The 21,362-nt window shown below is 44.7% G+C and overlaps 1 protein-coding gene across 2 annotated transcripts in view; it reads left to right on the forward strand.

The window, feature by feature from the left end:
* The window catches only part of SPTBN1 (spectrin beta, non-erythrocytic 1), a 176,883-nt gene that overhangs the window by 97,701 nt on the left and 57,820 nt on the right, over nucleotides 1–21,362 (forward strand). For both annotated transcript variants that reach the window (XM_056852636.1, XM_056852637.1), the window contains exons 3-10: nucleotides 3,531–3,704; nucleotides 5,342–5,433; nucleotides 6,847–6,927; nucleotides 8,919–9,034; nucleotides 10,469–10,581; nucleotides 12,190–12,377; nucleotides 13,398–13,515; nucleotides 17,265–17,423. In XM_056852636.1, the coding sequence (XP_056708614.1) occupies nucleotides 3,531–3,704; nucleotides 5,342–5,433; nucleotides 6,847–6,927; nucleotides 8,919–9,034; nucleotides 10,469–10,581; nucleotides 12,190–12,377; nucleotides 13,398–13,515; nucleotides 17,265–17,423 (1,041 nt within the window). The remainder of the gene's footprint in view (nucleotides 1–3,530; nucleotides 3,705–5,341; nucleotides 5,434–6,846; nucleotides 6,928–8,918; nucleotides 9,035–10,468; nucleotides 10,582–12,189; nucleotides 12,378–13,397; nucleotides 13,516–17,264; nucleotides 17,424–21,362) is intronic.

The following is a 21,362-nucleotide window of genomic DNA, read 5'->3' on the forward strand; positions in this document are numbered from 1 at the left end:
GACTTAAAAGAAGCCTACCTGCACGTCATGATCCATCCCCTCCATCAAAAATTCCTCCGTTTCCGCTTCCAACACAGACACTTCCAGTTCCGGGCGCTTCCCTTCGGCCTGTCATCCGCCCCCCGGGTCTTCACGAAGGTGCTTGTTACCTTGATAGCCCGGGCACGGCAGAAGGGAATTCGACTGCACCCCTACTTAGACGACATCCTGATCTGTGCGTCATCAAGGGATCTGTGCCTCAACCACACCAGGATAGTCTTGGAGCTTTTGGAAGCCCACGGTTTCCTCATAAACAAGGAAAAGAGTCATCTTTCCCCTTCCCAACATCTGCTTCACTTGGGCGTCCACATAGACACAGTCTCCAACACTCTGTCTCTGCCAGAGGACAAGGTAACCAAGATCTCCTCCTTGGCCAAGTTCACTCTTCTCTCCAAGTCAGCTCAGATCTTCAACCTAGCAAAACTCCAGGGCCTCATGATCTCCACCATTCCAGCAGTACGGTGGGCCAGACTTCATGCCAGGACCTTGCAGTGGTTCCTTCGCCCATATCAGAGGGAGATCTCCCTCAGGTCTCGCAAACGCCTGATTTTACCCAAGACCGTCAAGTCGAGCCTTCGATGGTGGGCCTGTCCCAGCAACCTCTCTCAGAAACCAACACCTTCTCATCAGGACCAACAATGTGGCAGCGAAAGCGCACATCAACAAACAGGGGGGTTCTCGGTCCTTGAACCTGCACAGAGAGGCCAAGCTCATTCTGTCATGGGCGGAGATCCATCTCGCCTCCATTTCAGCGGAACACATACAGGGGACAGTCAACACACAAGCGGACTGGCTGAGCAGGCGGACTCTGGACGAGTCAGAATGGTCCCTACATCCGGAAACCTTCCTTCTCCTCTCCCAGCACCTGGGCTTCCCGCAGGTAGACCTTTTCGCGTCAGCTTCAAACCACCTGCTCCCAAGATTCTTTACCCGTTACCATCATCCTCAGGCGGAAATGACGGACTCCTTACTGTCTCCGTGGCCGAAGGTTCTTCTCTACGCCTTCCCTCCTCTTCCACTCATCCCCAGAGTTCTGAGACGGGTAAGGACCCTGAAAGCGTCAATCATTCTAATCGCACCTTTTTGGCCGAGACGCCCCTGGTTTCCAACCCTGGTGGAGATGTCAATCTGCGATCCCTGGAGATTCCCAGTGCGACACGATCTACTCAAACAGGGCCCTATTTGCCACCCAGACCCGGGGTGGTACCGCTTGACCGCATGGCTGTTGAAAGGGACCGGCTCTTAGCCTTAGGCTACAATCCAGACATCGCGGACACCATCGTTGCGTCCCGGCGCCCTTCCACGCGTCGCATCTACGGCACGACCTGGAAGACCTTCGTGAGGTGGTGCACCCACAAACACATGAACCCGTTAAAACCTCGAGTTTCTCACCTGCTGTCCTTTCTCCAGGATGGACGACTCAAGGGTCTCAAGCCAGCCACCCTTCGCCGACAACTTGCCGCAATAGCCACCTTGGTCCCAAAGATCTCAGGCTTCCAGATAACTAAACATCCTCATATAAAGGCCTTCCTTAGAGGGGTCAGTCTTTCCTCCCCAGCAGCCCATAGATTCCCCACATGGAGTCTCCATACAGTTTTGTCCGCCCTCACCAAGGCACCTTTCGAACCTTTACGCTCTACCGACCTAAGACACCTGAGAATGAAGGTTTTGTTCCTAACGGCCGTTACCTCGGCTCGAAGGGTCTCAGAGTTGGGGGTCCTTTCGGTCAGACCAGAACTATGTACCTTTCACAGGGATAAGGTAGTCCTCCGCCCAGACCCGTCCTTCCTCCCTAAGGTTAACACCAAATTCCATAGGGACCAGGAATTCGTGCTCCCCTCCTTCTGCCCCAACCCACAGCATCCCAAGGAGAGAGAATGGCACACTTTAGACCTCAGGAGGGCTCTCAAGATCTACATCTCACGCACCAAGGGCATCAGGACCTCTGAAGCCTTGTTTATCAATTTGTCAGCCCCGAATAAAGGCAAGCCCATGTCTCGCACGGCAATAAGCCGCACCATCAGATCTTGCATTTCCCAGGCCTATAGCTCCAGCAAGTTGGTCGTGCCACAAGGCATCATGGCCCATTCTGTCAGGAGTGCTGCTACCACAGCAGCCCTCCACCGACAGGCTTCCCTAGAGGAAATCTGCAAGGCGGCGACCTGGTCTTCCGTCTCCACCTTTGTCCATCATTATAAATTGAATCTGTTCGCTTCTGCGGACGCGGCCTTTGGCTACAGTCCTCCAGAGCGTTCTGCAAAATTCTTAACCCACCCAGGCCAGGGACAGCTCTTGTAAGTCCCACTTTACAGATGACCTCCTCTTCCAGAGCGAGAACGAGCCTTGGATACTCACTGTGAAGGCTCCTTCTGCTCTGGAATACGGAGGTCATCTGGCCCACCTCTCAGGAATTTAGCATTTGTTCGGGATTAGCTAGTTCGTTTGGGGATCTAGCAAATTCCTGCCTTATCCACAACGGAGCCATGGCTCAATTGAGTTGCTGTTACTAACACTTGTTGTTTCTTCTCACAGTTACTGTTGTTCTTTCTATTTACACCTTCCTGTTCCAAAAATAATAATAAAATAAAATAAAAAAAATAAGGGGGTGGAATCTAAGTGTTCTTGTGCCCTATAGCTCGGAAAGTTTTCAAACTGGAAATGAGGGGGCGTTTCCCCAGAGACAGGAAGTTAAAGTTTTTAGTCCTGCCTCCCAGAAGCAAGAGGAACGGAAACACCACTTTACAGATGACCTCCGTATTCCAGAGCAGAAGGAGCCTTCACAGTGAGTATCCAAGGCTCGTTCTCCCCGGCCCAAGGCCAGGCTCAGAGTGGCTTACAAAGGAATAAACATCCTATTACATAAATAAAAACCTTAAAACAACAATTAAAATCGCCCTATAAAACAATCATATAAAATGATGTTTTAGTTTATCTAAAGGCGCCTCCAGCGTGTTAGCATAACACTGTATCCAGGCAAGCAGATGGATAAAAACCCGATTGAATAAGGGAGAGAGTAGCAGCAGTGGAGGTCAGGGAGGCCAGCATTTATTTATAAGGGAACTATAGCTGGCCTCAACCATAGGCCTGGTGAAATAGCTCCATTTTACAGGCCCTGCAGAACTCTTTAAGGTCCCGTAGGGCCCTGGTCTCAGAGAGGCTATTCCACTAGGCAGGGGCCAGGGTAGAGAATGGCCTGGCCCTGGTTGAAGCCAGCCGGACACTCCTCGGGCCATATATGTCATTCTGCTATGTTATCTCCTATATGCCATTCTGAGTTCTTTGCTGGATATACTAGAGACAAATATGATAAATGTGATGTTTCAGCTTTTATACTCTCCCACTTTTTGTCCACTAACGTAAGGACTAGAAAACGTAACAGCCTGAACATTGAAAATAAGTTGGTTATTTAGAATGCTTAAATCCTGAATTGCCTTTTCAGTAACATTTCTTTTCCTGTCTTTTCTTTCTTATTAAAAAAAAAAAAAAAAAAGCCCAAGCCAACGAAGGGAAGGATGCGCATCCACTGTTTGGAGAACGTTGACAAAGCCCTCCAGTTCCTGAAAGAACAGCGAGTGCATCTTGAGAACATGGGATCCCATGATATTGTGGATGGGAATCACAGACTAACGCTTGGTCTCATTTGGACTATTATATTGAGATTCCAGGTAACAAACAAAATTCATCTCTCTTCTGCCAGTGTTGGTCTACAGCTTGTTCTTCAGTGTTTGCCTTGCCCTAGGCAGTGATCTCCAAGATATTTTTTCTTCCCCTATGAGTTAAGACTAGGGAAAGCTTTCTTGATTCTTTCTTTGTTGCAGTAAATAATTAGTCAGATTCTTTCTTGGGATTCTATCCAAATTTTCTTGCTATTCTTCTCCTGGGGATGCCAGCCTCCAGGTGGGACCTGGGGATCCCCTGGAATTACAGCTCATCTCCAGACTACAGAGATCAGTTCCCTGGAGAAAACGGATGCTTTGAAGGGTGGACTCTATGGTATTGAGGTGCCTGTCCTCCCCAGGCTCCACCCCCAAATCCCCAAGAGTTTCCAAACCTGGATCTGGCAACCCTACCCTCCTCCTGCCACCTGTGACCAGGGGGGACCTGGCAACCCTATTTTCTCCTTTTGTCATCCTTGTCTATTGCATAGGGTTGCCAGATCCTTGTTGGGAAATACCTGGACATTTTGGGGGTGGAGTCTGAGGAGGACGGGATTCGGGGAGGAGAAGGACTTCATTGGGGAATAATGCCATAGAGTCCACCTTCCAAAGTGGCCATTTTCTCCAGGTGAACTGATCTCTGTCACCTGAAGGTCAGTTGTAATAGCCGGAGATCTTCAGTTACCACCTGGAGGTTGGCAACCCTACTATTGGAACAGGTTTCTACTATGTTATCCATAGAGTTGCCAGCTTTGGCCTGAAAACTGACTTTTTTAACGGATTTGGTTGAGAACAGTTTTTCCCTTCTCTGTGTCAAAATGTCCTTCCCAAATGCTCCTTCTCTGACCCAAAGTTAAAGCAACCATTATGGTCTCAGGGACCAAGAGCTAGCAAATCTAGCTGTTCATTTTAGGCAGATCCAAGGCTTCTGTAGGCTTGGATTTCCATGCCACATTGAACAAGACTGGTTGCCTCACCCTGACCACTGCAGGCTGCTGGAATGTCTCTTCAAAAGAGACCTGTTGGTTTTATTCTTTCTCTGAATAAATTTTGTTGGACTTATTAGTTATGGATTATGATGTCTGGCTTGCCCAGATGTCACTGTTCATTTTCATAATAGGCTTGCCATTTTATCATGACACCTGAATGTATCCTGTAAGTTTCAAGAAAGCAAGGGAAATTGATAAAAAAGAACAACAATCTCATATTTTTGTATAGTAAAGGTATAGCTTACTTGCATGATAAGAGAATTATATAGTACTGACTGTGTTCTTTGTAAATTTTAAGACTTTTGAGAATAATGCAGATTTAGTGCATCTATGCATTTACATAGTTTAGCATAATTTATTTTGTCTCCTGATTCCTGACAGACTTATAACCATATCTGCACAAGAGCGAATATATAATAGTGGCAGATTTTTAATTCTGAAGTTGAAATCAATGTCAATTATAAATATGCTCAAATTTGCCTGAATCTTTTGAAAGCAAAGTCAGGTGTTGACATGTTACTTCAGCTGTAAATGTTTTCTTCAAGTTGTCTGTTTCCCCCACTGTTGGTTGCTTGTATTGTTTTCTCGCAAGTATGGCAACTGTAGAATATAAATTGGCTGAGAAATTGCTGCTAACAATGATCTATGGCACTGCAGATCCAGGATATCAGTGTTGAAACAGAAGACAACAAAGAGAAGAAGTCTGCAAAGGATGCACTGCTGTTGTGGTGCCAGATGAAGACAGCTGGGTGAGTCTTAAGTGGTTATCTGGAAAAGTCTCCTTGCAACATTCTGCGGCAGAGATGAGTGGCCACTGAAACACATTAAATATGTGCAGCACTATGTCTTTCTTTAAGTGGATTCAATTAATGCCAAGCAAATAACTGTGCTGAAGTACACAAGACTTCCTGCTGCAGCACAACGTCAGAATGTCATGATGCCTATTATATTAGTGCTGTGGAACATAGGCAGGATAATGCTGCTGCAGTCGTCTTGTTTTGTGGGCTTCCTAGAGGCACCTGGTTGGCCTGTGTGAACAGACTGCTGGACTTGATGGACCTTGGTCTGATCCAGCAGGGTTTTTCTTATGTTCTGAGTGTTCTGCTAGCAATGCCTGTTGATCTGGATATTTTGTGGAACCAACTTATGTTTCAAATGTCATCTTCCCAGAAGACTCTGGGATGGATCAGATACATGAATTCATCTCAATGTTGACTTCTAGAGTCTTAAGGATGCCCGGACACCTGCTACATCAGCTCACTTCTCACTCACCAATGGTGATCAGGCAGCCAATTAATCGACAGGCTGTTCAGCTGAATAAAACCTGTTTGTTTAAAACCAGGCTGTTTGCAGCCATTAAAAGCCGACTCCCAGCTGATGAGGGATCAGCTGGAAGTTGACTTCTGATCTCCTTCTGTGGAAATTTTGCTCTGTACCCAACGTTTTTTAGGAGGGCAGGGGGATGGAGAGCTGACTTCCAACTAATTGGGTTCTTCTGATTGCCTATCCTGGAAACTTTACTGCCTCCCAAACTTGCTGAGATGCAGGGCATTTGGAGGGCTGGGGTGATAAGAAGCCCAGCTGATTTCCCTTCTCTTATGCCCAACCCTAGTAGTTGGCTTGGGCTGCAGAGAAAAGGAGAAAAATGAGCTGCTCTTTCCCTTTTGTACTGCAGAGACTGGTTGTCTGGCTGGGTTGCCCAAGAGTGGTATCTCTCACTTGAGCTTTGGTCTCACCATATGCTTGCTTGTACTCTTCTGCGCAGTGTGCTGAAAGGTTCCCCTTTTTTTGCTATTCCCTGTAGGCTTCTTTCCTCACCCATCCCACCTCCTGGAAAGACCCTGCACTTATCCCCTCTTAATATCCAATTGTGCATTGTTGGGGCTTCAGAGGACTTCCATCTCCATCTTTTCAGCAGTCAATAAGTTCATTATCAGTCCCACATCAGAGTATATATTTCTAAAAAGTGGGTTTTGTGACAGGTCATATCCTGTTTTCCCTCTTAGTGCTATAGTTGACAGTGGGCTACAGATAGCTGAAAGGCTTTTTTCTTTTGCTAAGTTGAGCAACTGGTTGACACCAATCATTATTCATGTCTCAGAGCATTAATCCTATATTGATTGAGGTCTCTCTCTCTTTTTTTGGTTCTTTTGTTATGTCAGTTATCCTAACGTCAACATTCACAACTTCACCACCAGCTGGAGGGACGGCATGGCTTTCAACGCGCTAATCCATAAACACAGGTGGGCACTTCTCAAAATCTTAGTGAGATTTTTTAAGCATTGGACCGTCAGATGCTGATTCACAATCCTGTCATAACAGCAGGCCTGGAACTCCCTCTCTTAACATTTCCCCCTTCAGACACCAATGCAAAAAAAAAATCCCTTTGGTTTACTCCCATTGTCCTCATCCACGTGTGAAGCAGCGTTTAAGGGTTCAATCCAACCAGCATTTCTGCTGGTGAAAAAGGAAGGAGAGGTCCCCTTTGACCACAAAGATGAGTGGCTATGCTGGGGACCATAGGACCAGCACAGACAAAAACTGTGTGTGATAGGCCTGTATTAAGGAGGAGAACTGGGTGAGATGGAGTGGAAAAGCTGGTTGGATCCCACTCTTGGAGAAGGGACTTGTCTTTTGCTCACATTACACTGTAAAGCACCGTGTACATTGACAGTGTTACATGAATAAACAATAATAAATAACTGTAATCTGACCTCATACAACTGCAGACATGTTAAAGGACACCCGGTACAACTGTTGAAGAAAAGTCATCACTGCCAGAGGGAGGGGCTGTGGCTCAGTGGTAGAGCATCTGCTTTGCATGCAGCCGGTCCTAGGTTCAATCTCCATCTTCTCCAGTTAAAAGGATCAGGTAGCAGGTGATGGGAAAGATCTCTGCCTGAGACCCCAGGGAGCTTCTGCCAGTGGTCTGACTCAGGATAAGGCAGTTTCCTGTGTTCTTGTGAGAATTTGAAAGATTGCATGTGAAAACAAACAATAGTTGATTTCTTGATTTAAACTATGGCTCCCATGGCTACATTCTGCTTATTGACTTTTTTTTCTGTGTCCTCAAACAGGATTTCCAAACATTATCCTAGTGATCATTCATGCAATAAAGACTCAAAGCGAGGATGTACATGTACAAGAGAGAAATGTCCATGGTTGGGACTTGATTTGTTTTCCCTCAGAGTTATTGCCTCCTCTGAAAAAAAACAAGTCACTAATCCATCTAAGGAGTTGCCTGCCTCTTTGGCATTGAGAATAATTCCCCCTTCTTCTATTTGTAGCCTGGCCTTTATCAAGAAATGTATTTACCTGCTGTATCTATCTCTAAGGCAATCTGAATGAAACTAGAGGCCTGCAACCAACAATTTCACTTGGAAAATTCCGATATGAACAATCCTCTCCCTCCTGCAGCTACCAAAGCAGCTCACCATGATAGACTCTTTTCCCCACCTTTGTGTCCCTCTACCCATCCCTGATACATGCTCTCTTCCTTTTGCTTGTATCCCCCCTGTTGTGCACATATGACTCTGTTTCCGTGGTCATTCTCCCTTCCATTCTTTCTGTCCTTTCTCCTCATTTCTGACTCTTTATGCCCCGCCACCCGAATCATATGCTGTTGCTGGTAAGGCTTGATTGTCACAAGGACAATTCAGTATTGATAACTGAGCAATCTCTGCCTGAAAGCTGAAAAACTGCACAGTGCAATCATCCCAGTGGGGTAGCTGTGTAGGATTGTTACAGCAAAAATAGAAAAGACCTCAAAGTGAAAAACCATCAGCCTCATGACTCAGGTTTCACTGTGCATCTGAAGAAGTGGGCTGTAGCTAGGGTTACCAAGCCATGCCTGGCAACTATGTGTGTGTGGGGTGGGGTGGGGGTGTTTAAAACCATAGAGTTTCCAGTGATTTCTTGAGCTACCCTACGTAACTTCCAGGTTTCCTCCAGAAATGATGTAATGGCAGTCTTTAAGCAGGGGCTGGACAAGCACTAGCTGTAGCCCATGAAAGTTTAGGCTGTGATCAGTCTGTTAGTCTTTTAAGATGCCACAAGATTCCTTTTTGTTTTTATAGCACAGTCACACATGGGAGCATCCATCCTATGCATTCATTTCTAGTTTCTATGTCTGTCAACATTCCAGACCTGGTTTTCATTCATTCATGTTATGGGGAAATGGGCTTGTGACTGAAGAAATCCAAGTTAATTTGTTTTTCTTTCATTCCTTTCTTAGGCCTGATCTAATTGACTTTGATAAGCTGAAGAAATCAAATGCGCACTACAATCTGCAGAATGCTTTTAACCTGGCAGAACAGCACCTTGGCCTTACTAAACTATTGGACCCAGAAGGTAAGAATTTCTGGGAATGATTCTTCTGTATACTCCCTGTCCCAAACACAGTGCCTTGATCTATGTTTGAAAGGCTCAGAAAGAGCCCCGATTTTTCTGTTTATTAGTTAGCATAGCCCATGCACCAAAAAGATGGCAAGTAGCAGAGAGTGCTCAGCAAAGAGTAATCCAAGGTGGGTTTTTTCCCCTAGGCAGTTGAGGCAGTAAGTCAGGGACACAAGACAAATCCAGTTCACAAGGACATGAACTGACTTGCATAGATGTTAAATTGTTAGCATAGGAATGCTCATCAAATTACTCTTGGATTCTCTTAGAATCCATAGTTCTTACTTTGTTGCTGTAGTGTAATATCCCCAAAGAACACACATGAACATTTATTGGAAAGTGTTTCTGTCTGTTGTGATTGAATTTCAGGCAGGGTTAGTGACATGTGTTTTTATTTGAAGACCCCAGTTCTGGAGCCCTGACTTAAGCTGGAGCTAGGACATCATATTAAACACACCTCTGTTGGTGAATACAACCCTCCCCCTTTTTCTTCGGGTAGAATTGCCTCATGCCATGACAGCGGTCCATGTTCCCCTTCCTCCCACCAATGGCAGCTAGTTACATGGAATAGAGAAAGAGAGTATCATGTGATTTTGTGTTAGATGCTCTGGAGAAGGAGGGAGGAGCTATTGCTATTTTCAGTTTTAGGGTCTGACTGATGAGGAAGACACAGGCTGAAACACCTGCTCATCCAGGAACTCATTTGGTGACCTTGGTCCAGTCACTCTCTCTCAACCTAATTCACCTCACAGAGTTGATGTGAGGACAAAATTAAGGAGTGGACAACCACTTATGCTGCCTTGAGCTTATCTGAAGGAAGAGCAGGATTACAAAAAACATATTGCAGTTTATCCCCCCCCCTTTCTTTAAAGAAAAATCAAGGAGGCATACACAGTTCTCCTCACCTCCATTTTATCCTCACAACAACACTGTGAGATAAGTTAGTCTGAGAGAGCATGACTGGCCCAAGGTCATTCAGCAGTTTTCATGATTAAGAAGGGATCTAAACCTATATCTGCCTAGTTCTAGTATAACACCCTAACCACTAGATCATGCTGGCTTGAATATTTAGACAGAGTAATGTCTTGTCCTAGCTTAATTCCAGAGTTGCTCACTGCTTGGGGGAAAAATGTTCTGTCCCTTTAATAGAGGTTTAATGGAATGTTATTTCCTAGGGGATGTTGTTCACCTCCATGCTATGAAAAGCTTCAGCTGCCTATTTCCACACATTAGCCCTCTATTAAAGAGATAGGACATATCCTCCCCAGACCTGTTGGCAACCCTACTTAATTTTGGAGTTTTGAATACAGGATTGTCAGTATTGTATGAATCCTTGAAATCACACACAGCCGAATTCTGTACTAACATAATTCTTGTTTGGTTTTTCAGATATCAGTGTTGACCATCCTGATGAAAAATCCATCATCACCTATGTGGTGACCTATTACCACTACTTTTCTAAGATGAAAGCTTTAGCTGTTGAAGGGAAGCGTATTGGAAAGGTTTGCAAGCTAAGGTTTTATATGTCATGCAGCCTGTTTAAATCTCCTTTTCTGACGACCTCCTCAGTCCCATAGTATGCATACTTTTTGATGAAACTTTGATAAGATTTTTTTTTTTTGCTTTTCACTGTGGATTTGGGCAAGCTATATTAACTGTGGAGACTGCATTGATTCCATTCTAAAAATCATTAATTTAGCTCTGGCTTTTGTTTTGACTTTTTATGTATGTGATCATACTAGCCATTGTCCCCCCCTTTCCTGTTCACTTCCTGTTTCCCCCCCTTTTAAGCTCCAAAATCTGAAATATATAATTTGAGCATATATTCTCGGATACTGTGGTGCCGTTCTGTTGGTACAGCAGTAGTTTCTCAGAGGGAATGGGTTTTCCATTGGGGGGGATTCTTGATGACTCCTCCCTCCCTGCTCCTCCACACTGTTCCTTCGAGAGTCCACTGACCCAAAGGAGCATTATATCAGGGTGGAGATGGGGGGAGGGGAAGACAAGGCTGCAGGGAAAGAGAGGAGGCAGAAAAGTCACTTTCCTTTAGAGAGTCTCTACTTACATTGCTTAGGATCTGAGCCATTAACCGGTATGTGCAATTTTTTGCTAATTTTTATTTAGGTTTTATTTATAGATGAGATTTTAATGCACACTGAGTCTAAGGCGGGAGGGGGGCGCTAAAAACACATGAAAGGGGCATAAAAACTGCAAAAAAAAGCAAAAATACACATGAAAAACTAACTGGGCACTTACCTGTTGTTCACAAAACCCATGCTTAATTTTAATAACAAGGCTCAGAATTTGAAATACGATGTTTTAGTTTCACCCAGATAAAGAAACATTAATGTCCATGAGTCAATTGCCATCAATTCCCCTTGCCCTATGCCTCTATTAAGGCAGAGGGACTCCCCCGTCCCCACATAACATCTGGCAGTCCTGACAGCTGCTCCAGCTGCTGACTTTTCTGTCCTCTTTCAGCACTGTCCACCCACCTGCTGACTTACAGCTGACTGTGTTAGTGATTGGCTTTTTTCTTAGACTGTGATCAGGAGGAAAGGGGTTTTCTACAGTTGTTTTTAGCAGAATTACTACCTGCTACAACCTCAGGTGTTCTTCTTATCATCTTGAGCACATTCACGGGTAGCTGTGTGAACTTGTACTATACAGACATTAGTAACAATGTCAGTGAAAACTTAAGCTTTCCACAAAATACAATTATTTTGAATGTACAATAGTTGCTGTTTTCTTTAAGTTTCAAATGCAGATGCTATCTTTCCCTCAGTATCCAAGGATTTGTCCCTTTATTTAGTTGCATGCTGTGTTTTTGTCAGTCTGTGGTGGTCATTTTGTCAAAAGGGAAACATTTTCTTATGCAGGAAGCCCCCATCCATCATAATCCCTCCTGGTGGCCTGGGATCATGAACATTTTTATTCATTCCATCTTAACATATCCCCTCCTCTTCTAGTGTTTTTATTTACTGCCATGCATTTGCCGAAGTCAAATGGTTTGCTTCATAAACTTCTTTGCTAGCACCATCTTCTATACGCTTGTCTTGGGAAGCCTGGCCGTGGACCTCAACTGTTTGTTTGGAAATTGCTCATTGTAGGTGCTGGACAATGCAATTGAAACTGAGAAGATGATAGAGAAGTATGAATCGCTGGCTTCTGACCTCCTTGAGTGGATTGAGCAAACCATTATCATCTTGAACAACCGTAAATTTGCCAACTCGCTCATTGGTGTGCAGCAACAACTACAGGCATTCAACACGTACCGCACAGTGGAGAAACCACCCAAGTAGGAGTCATCCACTATGTTCTTTCTTTTTCCCCCTTCCCTCTATAAATCCCATCTTATTAAAACAGTTGGGAATCACTTAGGCAGTTTCTGATTACTGATAAAGGACCATTGGGATAGTTGGTGGTGTGTTTGTTCACATACTCTGTTTGGGTCATGCTTAGATGCCTCCTGACATTTACCCAGTTGTTTAAACTACTGTGTCCATGTAATACTTGATTCTGTGGTTTCTCTCTACCAAATTGTTGCCACCACAGGACTTTGAGTGGTTTGAGCCATGAACATTATTACAAGCTGGAGGCAAGCATGATAGGAAGCAAGCCATAAACATGCCCATTGGGGTGGAAGCACATGCAAATACCACAAAGCAGAGGAAAAGAGCTCTGTTTGCAGGGAGCAGCAATTCACTGCTGTCCATCAACATTTACAGCCCAAAATAGTTCTCAGAATACCTTTTACTGGGTAAATACTGACTCTCTATAATTAGAAATAATAGCATTATAAACACTCTTCTTAATAATGTCTGTTATTACTTTGAGGATGGTAAGGTGGCTGAATTTTGAGTTGCACAGAATTGTTCTTTTTACCTGAAGAGGTGCTCTGTGAATCTTGAAAGCTTGCTTATGCTAGTTCCTGGCTGAAATTCAAAAAGCCCTGTTCCTCCAATGGATAGTAATTGGAGGTTTTGCCACAGGCTGCAGCAGTTATGCAGCCAAATTCCTCAGTCAGCAACCTAAACACAAAACAGACAGTGCGAGAAAAGATAATGAAAAATCGGCTGGTTTCTTTCATCTGCTGGGAGCCAAATGCAAATAGTCGGTTGACCTCATCTGGACTGTGACATCTGAACCAGCTGTTTATAGCTGAGTGCATGTGGTTCTCACACAGCAGTATAAGGGAGGGGTAGAATTTAAAATGTATGTATAAAATTTACCTTTGGATGGAAACATCCTATAGTTTCTTCGGAGAAATAATGTTTTTCTGTGATTCTCTCCCCCCCCCCCTCACTTTTTTTGGTAGATTCACAGAAAAAGGAAACCTGGAGGTGCTGCTCTTCACCATTCAAAGCAAAATGAGGGCGAACAATCAGAAAGTGTACATGCCCAGGGAAGGGAAACTCATCTCAGATATCAACAAGGTAACTGTACAAACTCCTCATTCTCCCCCCCACCCGCCCAAGTATCAGCAGCTGAACTTCAGACACACACGATGGAATCCAGATTGGAGGTAGAGAGACCTAACTGGATCAGCAATAGCATTAATGGCATATACCAACAGTAGGGTCTTGGCAATGCAAGGTCAGAAGTAGACAGGCGGGCGGAAGCCAGGTTACAAATGCAATCCAGCAGCTTAGTATAAAACACAGCTCAGGTCCCTGCCAAAAAGATCTTGCTCCCCCTGCAAGGTAAATAGAGAGCAAGGATAGTGGAAGCTGTTATAACAAAATGTGGGATCTCAAGGGTTGGCCAAGGTGGCAGAGGAAGAGAGGAGAGGAACCCTGAAGTACAGGGGCAAGAGCGCAGAAGTGAGTCAGCCTGGACGTTCGTACACTTAGGCAGTGTTGCCAAGGACTCTCAAGTAAGCACATGAAGTTGCCTTATACCGAGTCAGTTTTGTCTACTCTGAATGGCCCCAGCTCTCCAGGGTCTCAGGGAACGGTCTGTCCAATCACCTACTGCCTAATCCTTTCAACTGGATATGGTGGGGATTGAACCTGGGATCTCCTGCATGCCAAGCAGGTGCTCTACCACTGAGCCATGGCCCTTCTCATAGTGCAAGGTCAGAGTTCTTGGGTGAGCCTTTGCAGCAGTCACCTTTTGGTACAGTCAGCAGCCTAGATCAGGGGTGTCGAACTTACTTGTTACAAGGGCCTGGTATGACATAAATGTAAAATTTAATGCCAGGTGCTAGAGATACAAACGTTAACAGAAGACACAGGCAAAGCCAATTAATGATATTTTTTTTACCTTATTTTTTACTTAAAATACAAACATGCTTAACACAATAACACTCTTACAGTATTTTCTTTTATTTAACAGTCTTTGACCATTGACACCTCAGGACTGGGAGGGGGGTGGCTGCCTCGGCTGGGGAACCTGCTGTGGGCTCGCCAGCCCAGATCAGGAGTGGGGGGGGATGCATCTCAGCTGGCTCGTGGGCCAGATAAGAGCTCTCAAGGGGCCGAATCCAGCCCCCGGGCCTTATGTTTGACCCCTGGCCTAGATGGCTCACTGCAGTGAACTCTTGCATTAAGCACACAAGGCCTTCAGCTCAAGAGTGGTGGTTGCTGACGCTCTGTTTGAATTCCACATGGTTATTCTTTTTCTCCTCACAAGGGATGCATTTTTTTAGACATCTGGTGGTGAAGAATTCACACTAATTGGACCCAAACCTGCTTAGCTTCAGCCAGGTCACTGTATTATGTGCCTTCTAGGCACGTACCCTGGGAAAACCTTGTGAGGAATCTCATTGGAGCACAACCAAGATGCTAGGGAAGAAGCCAACAAGCTGCTGTACTTGTTCAACCAGATGAACAACAACTTGCCTGGCAAGATCCCTGGGGGATAACAGCATGCATTAAAGCAGGATAAGCCTTCCTAATGTACTTTTATTTTTGTCAGGGCTGAAATTCCCAAGGCAGCTGCTGCTCGAAGCCTGGAGTTTGCTTTGTACCTCATAGAATTGTGAAGTGTACTATTTTCCTATTTGCCTGTTAAGCTCTTGTGCTCTTTTCTGTCTGGCAAGGTTTAGAAGAATCCTGAATAGCATGAGGCTAACTGAAAACCTGTTCTCAGGAAGGATCTGAATTGGCTTGATTTTTAGCAACACAGGATTTTCGTGTTGCGGGTAGGGGTAAGCAAAAAAAATATATGGTACAATTTGGATTCGGGTCTAATAAACCTGAATTTTTTTTCAGTAAGCCCGGATATTCCCAAACCTACATATCGGGAATATCCGGATTTCCAAAATAAATTTGGGTCTATTACACCCAAATCAAAATTTTACCTTCCCTCCCCAATCCCCTCGCCCCCCCCCCCACCGCTTACATATACTCCAGGGTGCTGCAGCCAGCAAGCGCAGAACTGCCTCCAAGGCCCATGTAGACCCCATGCGGTGGTGGAGGCAGACTCCTCAGAGGCAGCGGCAGGCTCCTTGGCGGCGGGCTGGCCCCATGTGGAGCCCGGAGGCCGTGGCCTGTGCAGAGCTGTGATCCAGGCTCGGCACAAAGGCAGCAGGGATATGAAGGATGCCCCTGCCTTCTTCTCCAGCCTGCATGCTGGATCAGGCCTCCATCTGGAGGCCCGACTGGCATGCAGCCTGAAGAGGAAGGCAGGGGCATTCTGATCCCTGCTGAAGGGGGGAGAAAACTGAAGATTGCGGGAGCCAGTGCTGTCTTCAGTTTTTCGTCCCTGCCCCAACTGAACACCACATGGAGTTTGGCTGGGGGGTGGAAGAACGGAAGATGGTGCTGCTCCTGATGCCAGCCAGCAAGAGGTAAGTGAGGGAAGAAGGGAGAGGGCTTTTTAGAAAAAAATTACAGTGGGGCCAAAGCAGCATCACTCGAGCTGTTTTTCAGCTCCCTTTAATTGCCGCAATTTTTTTTGGAACATCCACCCCCCCCCCCGAAAAATACCTAAAAGATATTTTTTGGGTTTTTTTGGTTTGGAATATTGATATGCATACCCCTAGTTGCAGGTGTCAGAAGTATACCTCCAACTAAACGTGCTGAGGGGCAGAGTTTTACATTTTGCAAAAGGAACAGTACCCTGTGCACTATCCTGCCCTGCTCTTAACATTTTTTTCTGAATGCTAATGTGGGAATGGGGAAAGGGATTTATTTTTCATACAAGTTCTTATATGCTGTGTTTTCAGGCTTTCAAGTTTTAATTGTTTAAACAGAAGACACAACTGCAGCAGCAAAAAAAAAAAAAAACAAAAAACCAAAGCAATTGTTAGTTTATTTTTCTGTTTCAAAATAATGTTGCCCTGCCGTTTCGCCAAACTTGATTTTTAGGGACAGCTTACAAAATGCATGTTAAGGAACCAGGAACCAGTTAACAGCAAAATCAGCTCATAAAAGCAACTCTTTTTTACATTTAAATTTTAAAAGAGCCGCTTAAAACAGCAACTTTAAAACAGCAAATACATAGCTTCAGCAGGGTAGTTGTGTTAATCTGTAGTAGCAAAACAAAACTCAACTCCTGTAGTACCATAGAGACCAACAACATTTCCAGGATATCAGCTTTCGTGAGTCCACAAAGTGAGCTTTGAGTGACAAAAGCTTATACCATGAATATTTGTTCCTCCCTGCTCTTTGGGGTCCAATAAGAAGACTTCACTGTGGGTGCGATTCTTATCACAGATAAACAGCTAGAGCATTTTTGATGTTGGCCCGTGTTTATGGAATTCTGATATTCATCAGGGTTTGTATCTTGACCGGTTTAGACAGCCAGTTAGGACTTCTCTGACTAAACAAGCTTTAAATCCTTTGGTCCTTTAATTTTGCTCGGCAGCTTCTTGTCTCACTGCAGTCATGAGATTTAGAAACATGATCTTAAAAATACAAAACTCTCATCCTTCAAACAGACAGCCACCAAGGTGAGCTTCTTATGATTTGGCATATTTTACGGCCGTGTAGATTCCCAGAAACCTCAGAAGACTGTGGCCCAGGTAAAGAAGCCTGGTTTTGTGCCTGTTTTGCAGAAGGATAAACCGGCCATTGCATTTCTGTGAAAAGGCCCAAATGTTAGGCTCGGGGATTAGGCCTTGCATGCTTCAGCTAGCACTGACGGTCCAGTTATTCCCTTTTAAATTCATTTTGCAATCTAGACTTCGGACTGTCTTGTAGACTATTTCTTTATATATATTTTCCCTTCATTTTCAAAGGCCTGGGAGAGACTGGAAAAAGCTGAACACGAAAGAGAACTGGCACTGCGTAATGAGCTCATACGACAGGAGAAACTGGAACAACTTGCCCGCAGATTTGACCGAAAGGCAGCTATGAGGGAGACTTGGCTGAGCGAAAACCAGCGCCTGGTTTCTCAGGTGAGGTTTTTTTTAGGTTTGTTTGGATGACCAAACCTCTCTGGATTGAACTTGTGAACACACATACACGCCTAAAGCTGCTTGATGCTGAGTCAGACCATTGGTCTGTCAAGATCAGTATTCTCTACTCTGACTGGCAGTGGTTCTCCAGGGTCTCAGGCAAGAGGTCTTTCAGTACCTGGTCCCCTCAACTGGAGATACCAGTGACTGAACCTGGGACCTTCTGTATACAAAGCAGATGCTCTGTCACTGACCCCTGACCCCTCCCCCTTTACAGAAAGTGACTGAAACACAGCGGTGCAGTCCAGAGGAAACCAGCATGCTCAGTTGTGTTCCAAGTCTGGAATTAGTAGCAAACCATTGGCACGTGGCTGCCAGGAATGTCAGCCTGTGATAAGTTCCCCCCTCTTTCACTTCATCATGCCATGTGTTTCCCCACCTGTGCTCAACATTGTCGCCATGAGGGATGATGGGATCAGGGGAATAGTATGCAAAATTTCTCCTTAAACATTAAATGTGTCCTGAAAGACTTCCAAGACCTCTGCCATCTTTCAAGAGGCAACTGCTTTAAAATTGAATCAGGTAACTTTACATAATAATAATGTGGCATCAAGTCATAACTGATTCATGCCAGCCCCTCATGGGGTTTTCAAAGCAAGAGATGTTCAGAGGTGGTTTGCCGTAGTGTGCCTCTGTGTAACAACCTTGGCCTTTCTTGGTGGTCTCCCATCCAAATACTGAGCATGGGCGGACCTGCTTAGCTTCTAAGCTCTGACAAGCTCTAGGCTAGTCTGGGCTATTCAGGCTGCTAAATCTCATACTTTCCTCAGCCTCCCTGTGTTTTCTTCCCTCACTTCCTGTGGTATCAGTATGTTGCTGGGTGTTGAATAACCTGGACTTGTGCCTTGTGAAGGTAGCCTAATGGGAAGAGCTGTTCAACAGCGGCCCAGACTGCCTTGGGAGGTGGTGGACACTGGAGGCCTCCAAGCAGAGGCTGGGTGCCCATCTGTTGGGGACACAGTAGTTGAGTATTCCTGCATTGAGTAGGAGGGTTGGAACAGATGACCTTTAAGGTCCCTTCCAACTGAAATACTTTGTGACACTATGACCTAATCCATGGGCAGGATGGAGTTCCTCTCTGAATTCAAATTGTATCTATCATAATGTCATAGTATTATTTTATCTTTGTTGTGTGATTTCCCCCCCCAGTGGATTATGGGGGGTTTTAAGGTCAAAGCAGCTCTGACTTCAGGCTGAGCAGAATAGAGGGAAGTGTAAACAAAGGAGGGGTATTTTAACTCCTTCCCAGCCATCAATTTGTCTGCTCAAAATCACTTTCACTCCCCACAATGCCTTTCTTGTCCCATGTGAAATTCCTGTATTTTTTCATTCTCAGGGACAAAAACAGATGAGGGGACAATTTTGAATAAGCAGATGACTAGCTGAGGAAGACTGTTAGCCCTTTCTTCCATTTCCCTCCCTTACTAATCCTGCTCAACCTGAAGCCACAGCTGTTCTTCATTTTTTTTTTAAAAAAATGAGAAAAACAATCACAGCTATGCATAAAATGCAATTCAGCCCTTGGAGGATTGGTCAGAGGCTGTGGTTTGTGTGAGACTTCTTAAGTTTTTCCTTCTGTTTTTCCCCTTTCTATTCTTTGCTAAATGGTTCATTGTGCTGTGTATTATTGAGAGGAGGATGAACCATCCTGCCTCAAAGCAGGTTGTTAGACTAAATGGTACTGCAGCCCTTTCCACCTTTATGCTTCTTGTCTGCATTACATCTAAGGAGCTTCCAAGCCATCCTTTAAGCAATGGCTAGAAGTTAAGCAATGCTACCAGAGGCTGATTGCAGCTTTGGTTTAGCTTAGCAGAGAGCAGATGGCAGTTCTCTGAAGTAAATGCCTCACATAGGGTAGTGCCTTCCTATTCTTCATCCTTAAGTAGGGTGTGCCTTTGGCTAAAGCCAAACCGGGGAAAAACCTGAAAAATACTTTTTTGGTATTTTCAGGTTTTTTTTTTTTAACCATTAAAAAAATGGCAGCAATAAAAGCGAGGCGAAAAAGTGGATCAGGAATAATACCAATTTTTCCTGGCATTATTTGGGGCTGTTTGGGTCCTGCCACCATTTCCCCCTCCCTCCCCTCTTCCCTCTTCCCTCTTCCCTTTTACTTACCTGCTGGCTGAGTCAGATCGCCAGTGCCTGGCCTCTGTGGAGTCCACAGACTTCGCAGAAGCCCTGGGTGAAGAGGATCAGATTTACGCTGCCTTTTGGCTCCTGCCTCCTCATGGAGGCGGGATCTGGCAAGCAGTGGGGATCTGAACCCCCCAGTGGTGCAGACCTGCACTGGGCTCCACAGGGCTCTGAGCCACATATTTTTTCGTGTTCGGGTTTAATAAACCTGAAAATTTCTGAATTATTCAAAAAGCCAAATCCATTATATTCGGCTTTTCAGATTTTTTTTGAAAAATTCCAGGTTTATTAAATATTAAATTGAAAAAAGCTACACAGCCTTATACTTAAGTCCTATAAGCTGAATTTCTAATGCAGTATGACATCTTGTACAATTGAAGACAATACTATGGGAAACATTTTGTATGCTGCAGATAAACCTTCCAGAATCACTGAGTTGTCTTCTCACTCTGCTGCAGGCAAGCAAGCACTACTGGCTACATTCTGGAATATTAAAACTTAAGTACAGAACTTCCCTATCTCATCCCATCTTTTGCCATATTATAAAGTTATCCTTGGGGAGAGGGATGGGAGCACAATGAAAACAGTTTTATAGCTGAACATTGTGCCAGACAGTTTAGCTGATCAAAATATTAGCTGCCAAGCTGATACTTGATGCAATTACATGCATGCTATAGAAGTGCCCTGGGGGAACTCTGACTCACTGACATTAATGATAAAAGGTGTGTCGGCTTCATGTCTCACACCAAAACAGCAGAGTTTTGTGGCACCACAAAGACATACAGTTTTCTTCTGGGATAAGCTTCTATGCACTAGAATCCACTTCATCAGATGCAAGAAGAGCTGTCCTGTCTATCTAGTAGATTATCCTTCCCTTCTTGTAAGGAAGAGTTGTTTGACCCCATTTGGTTATTAGGGATTGGAAACTGTGGACAGTAACTGCAGATGGAAGGATTTCTATCTAGAGAAGGGCAACTTTTACTACTGCAACCTGTAATTACTCTCAGTATGCTGCTCCTGGGGATAGGGGACCCCTAGAAACAATTTTGGTGGGGAGGTTGGAGGTCTACCGCGGGGCGGGGGGGGATTGGCAAGAGTCACATGTGAAAATTTTAGGCATGACTCAACCCAGTAGAGACACAGGTATACAGAGAGAAAATGGAAATGAGCTAGCAGGGTGTGCAATTTAAGTGATCCAGTAAATCTGTGACATTTCTATACAAAGTCCTGTATACAAGTATAGATTGACCCTTTCACAGCAGTAGTCATAGGTGATAATTCTGTCTTTCTAGCTACAGTGTGCTTATTTACCGATGTAGTTGGAAATTAAAACCATAATCCAGATTAAGTCTGAATTCAATATGATCAAATTTGCTCATAAATGTTAGTTCAGCAATTCCAAAATGGCCTCTTCTGTTTGCTGTGACCAACTAACATGGCTAATAGTTCCCATAATGATAAATTTGACAGGTCCATCACCTGAAACAGAGCTCTCCTAAAAGGTCTTTAGAACTGTGAGCGATGTATAAGCACCACCTTACAGAGAGTATGAGTCAATTGACTTACACAATTTCAGTCTGTATCCCCTGCGTTGCAAGACCGGGAAAGAAGATGTGCACTCAAATTATGGGGCTTTGGATCCCAATCTGATGGAAAGGGCCACTTGTAGTTCATTCTGTAGATGTCATCATCACACATAGTACAACATAAAACGTGTCCCACTTTTGGCTAGGGCCCATATATAAT

Source organism: Euleptes europaea, chromosome 7 (genome assembly GCF_029931775.1).
Source record: "Euleptes europaea isolate rEulEur1 chromosome 7, rEulEur1.hap1, whole genome shotgun sequence".
In the NCBI taxonomy this organism is placed as follows: Eukaryota; Metazoa; Chordata; class Lepidosauria; order Squamata; family Sphaerodactylidae; genus Euleptes; species Euleptes europaea.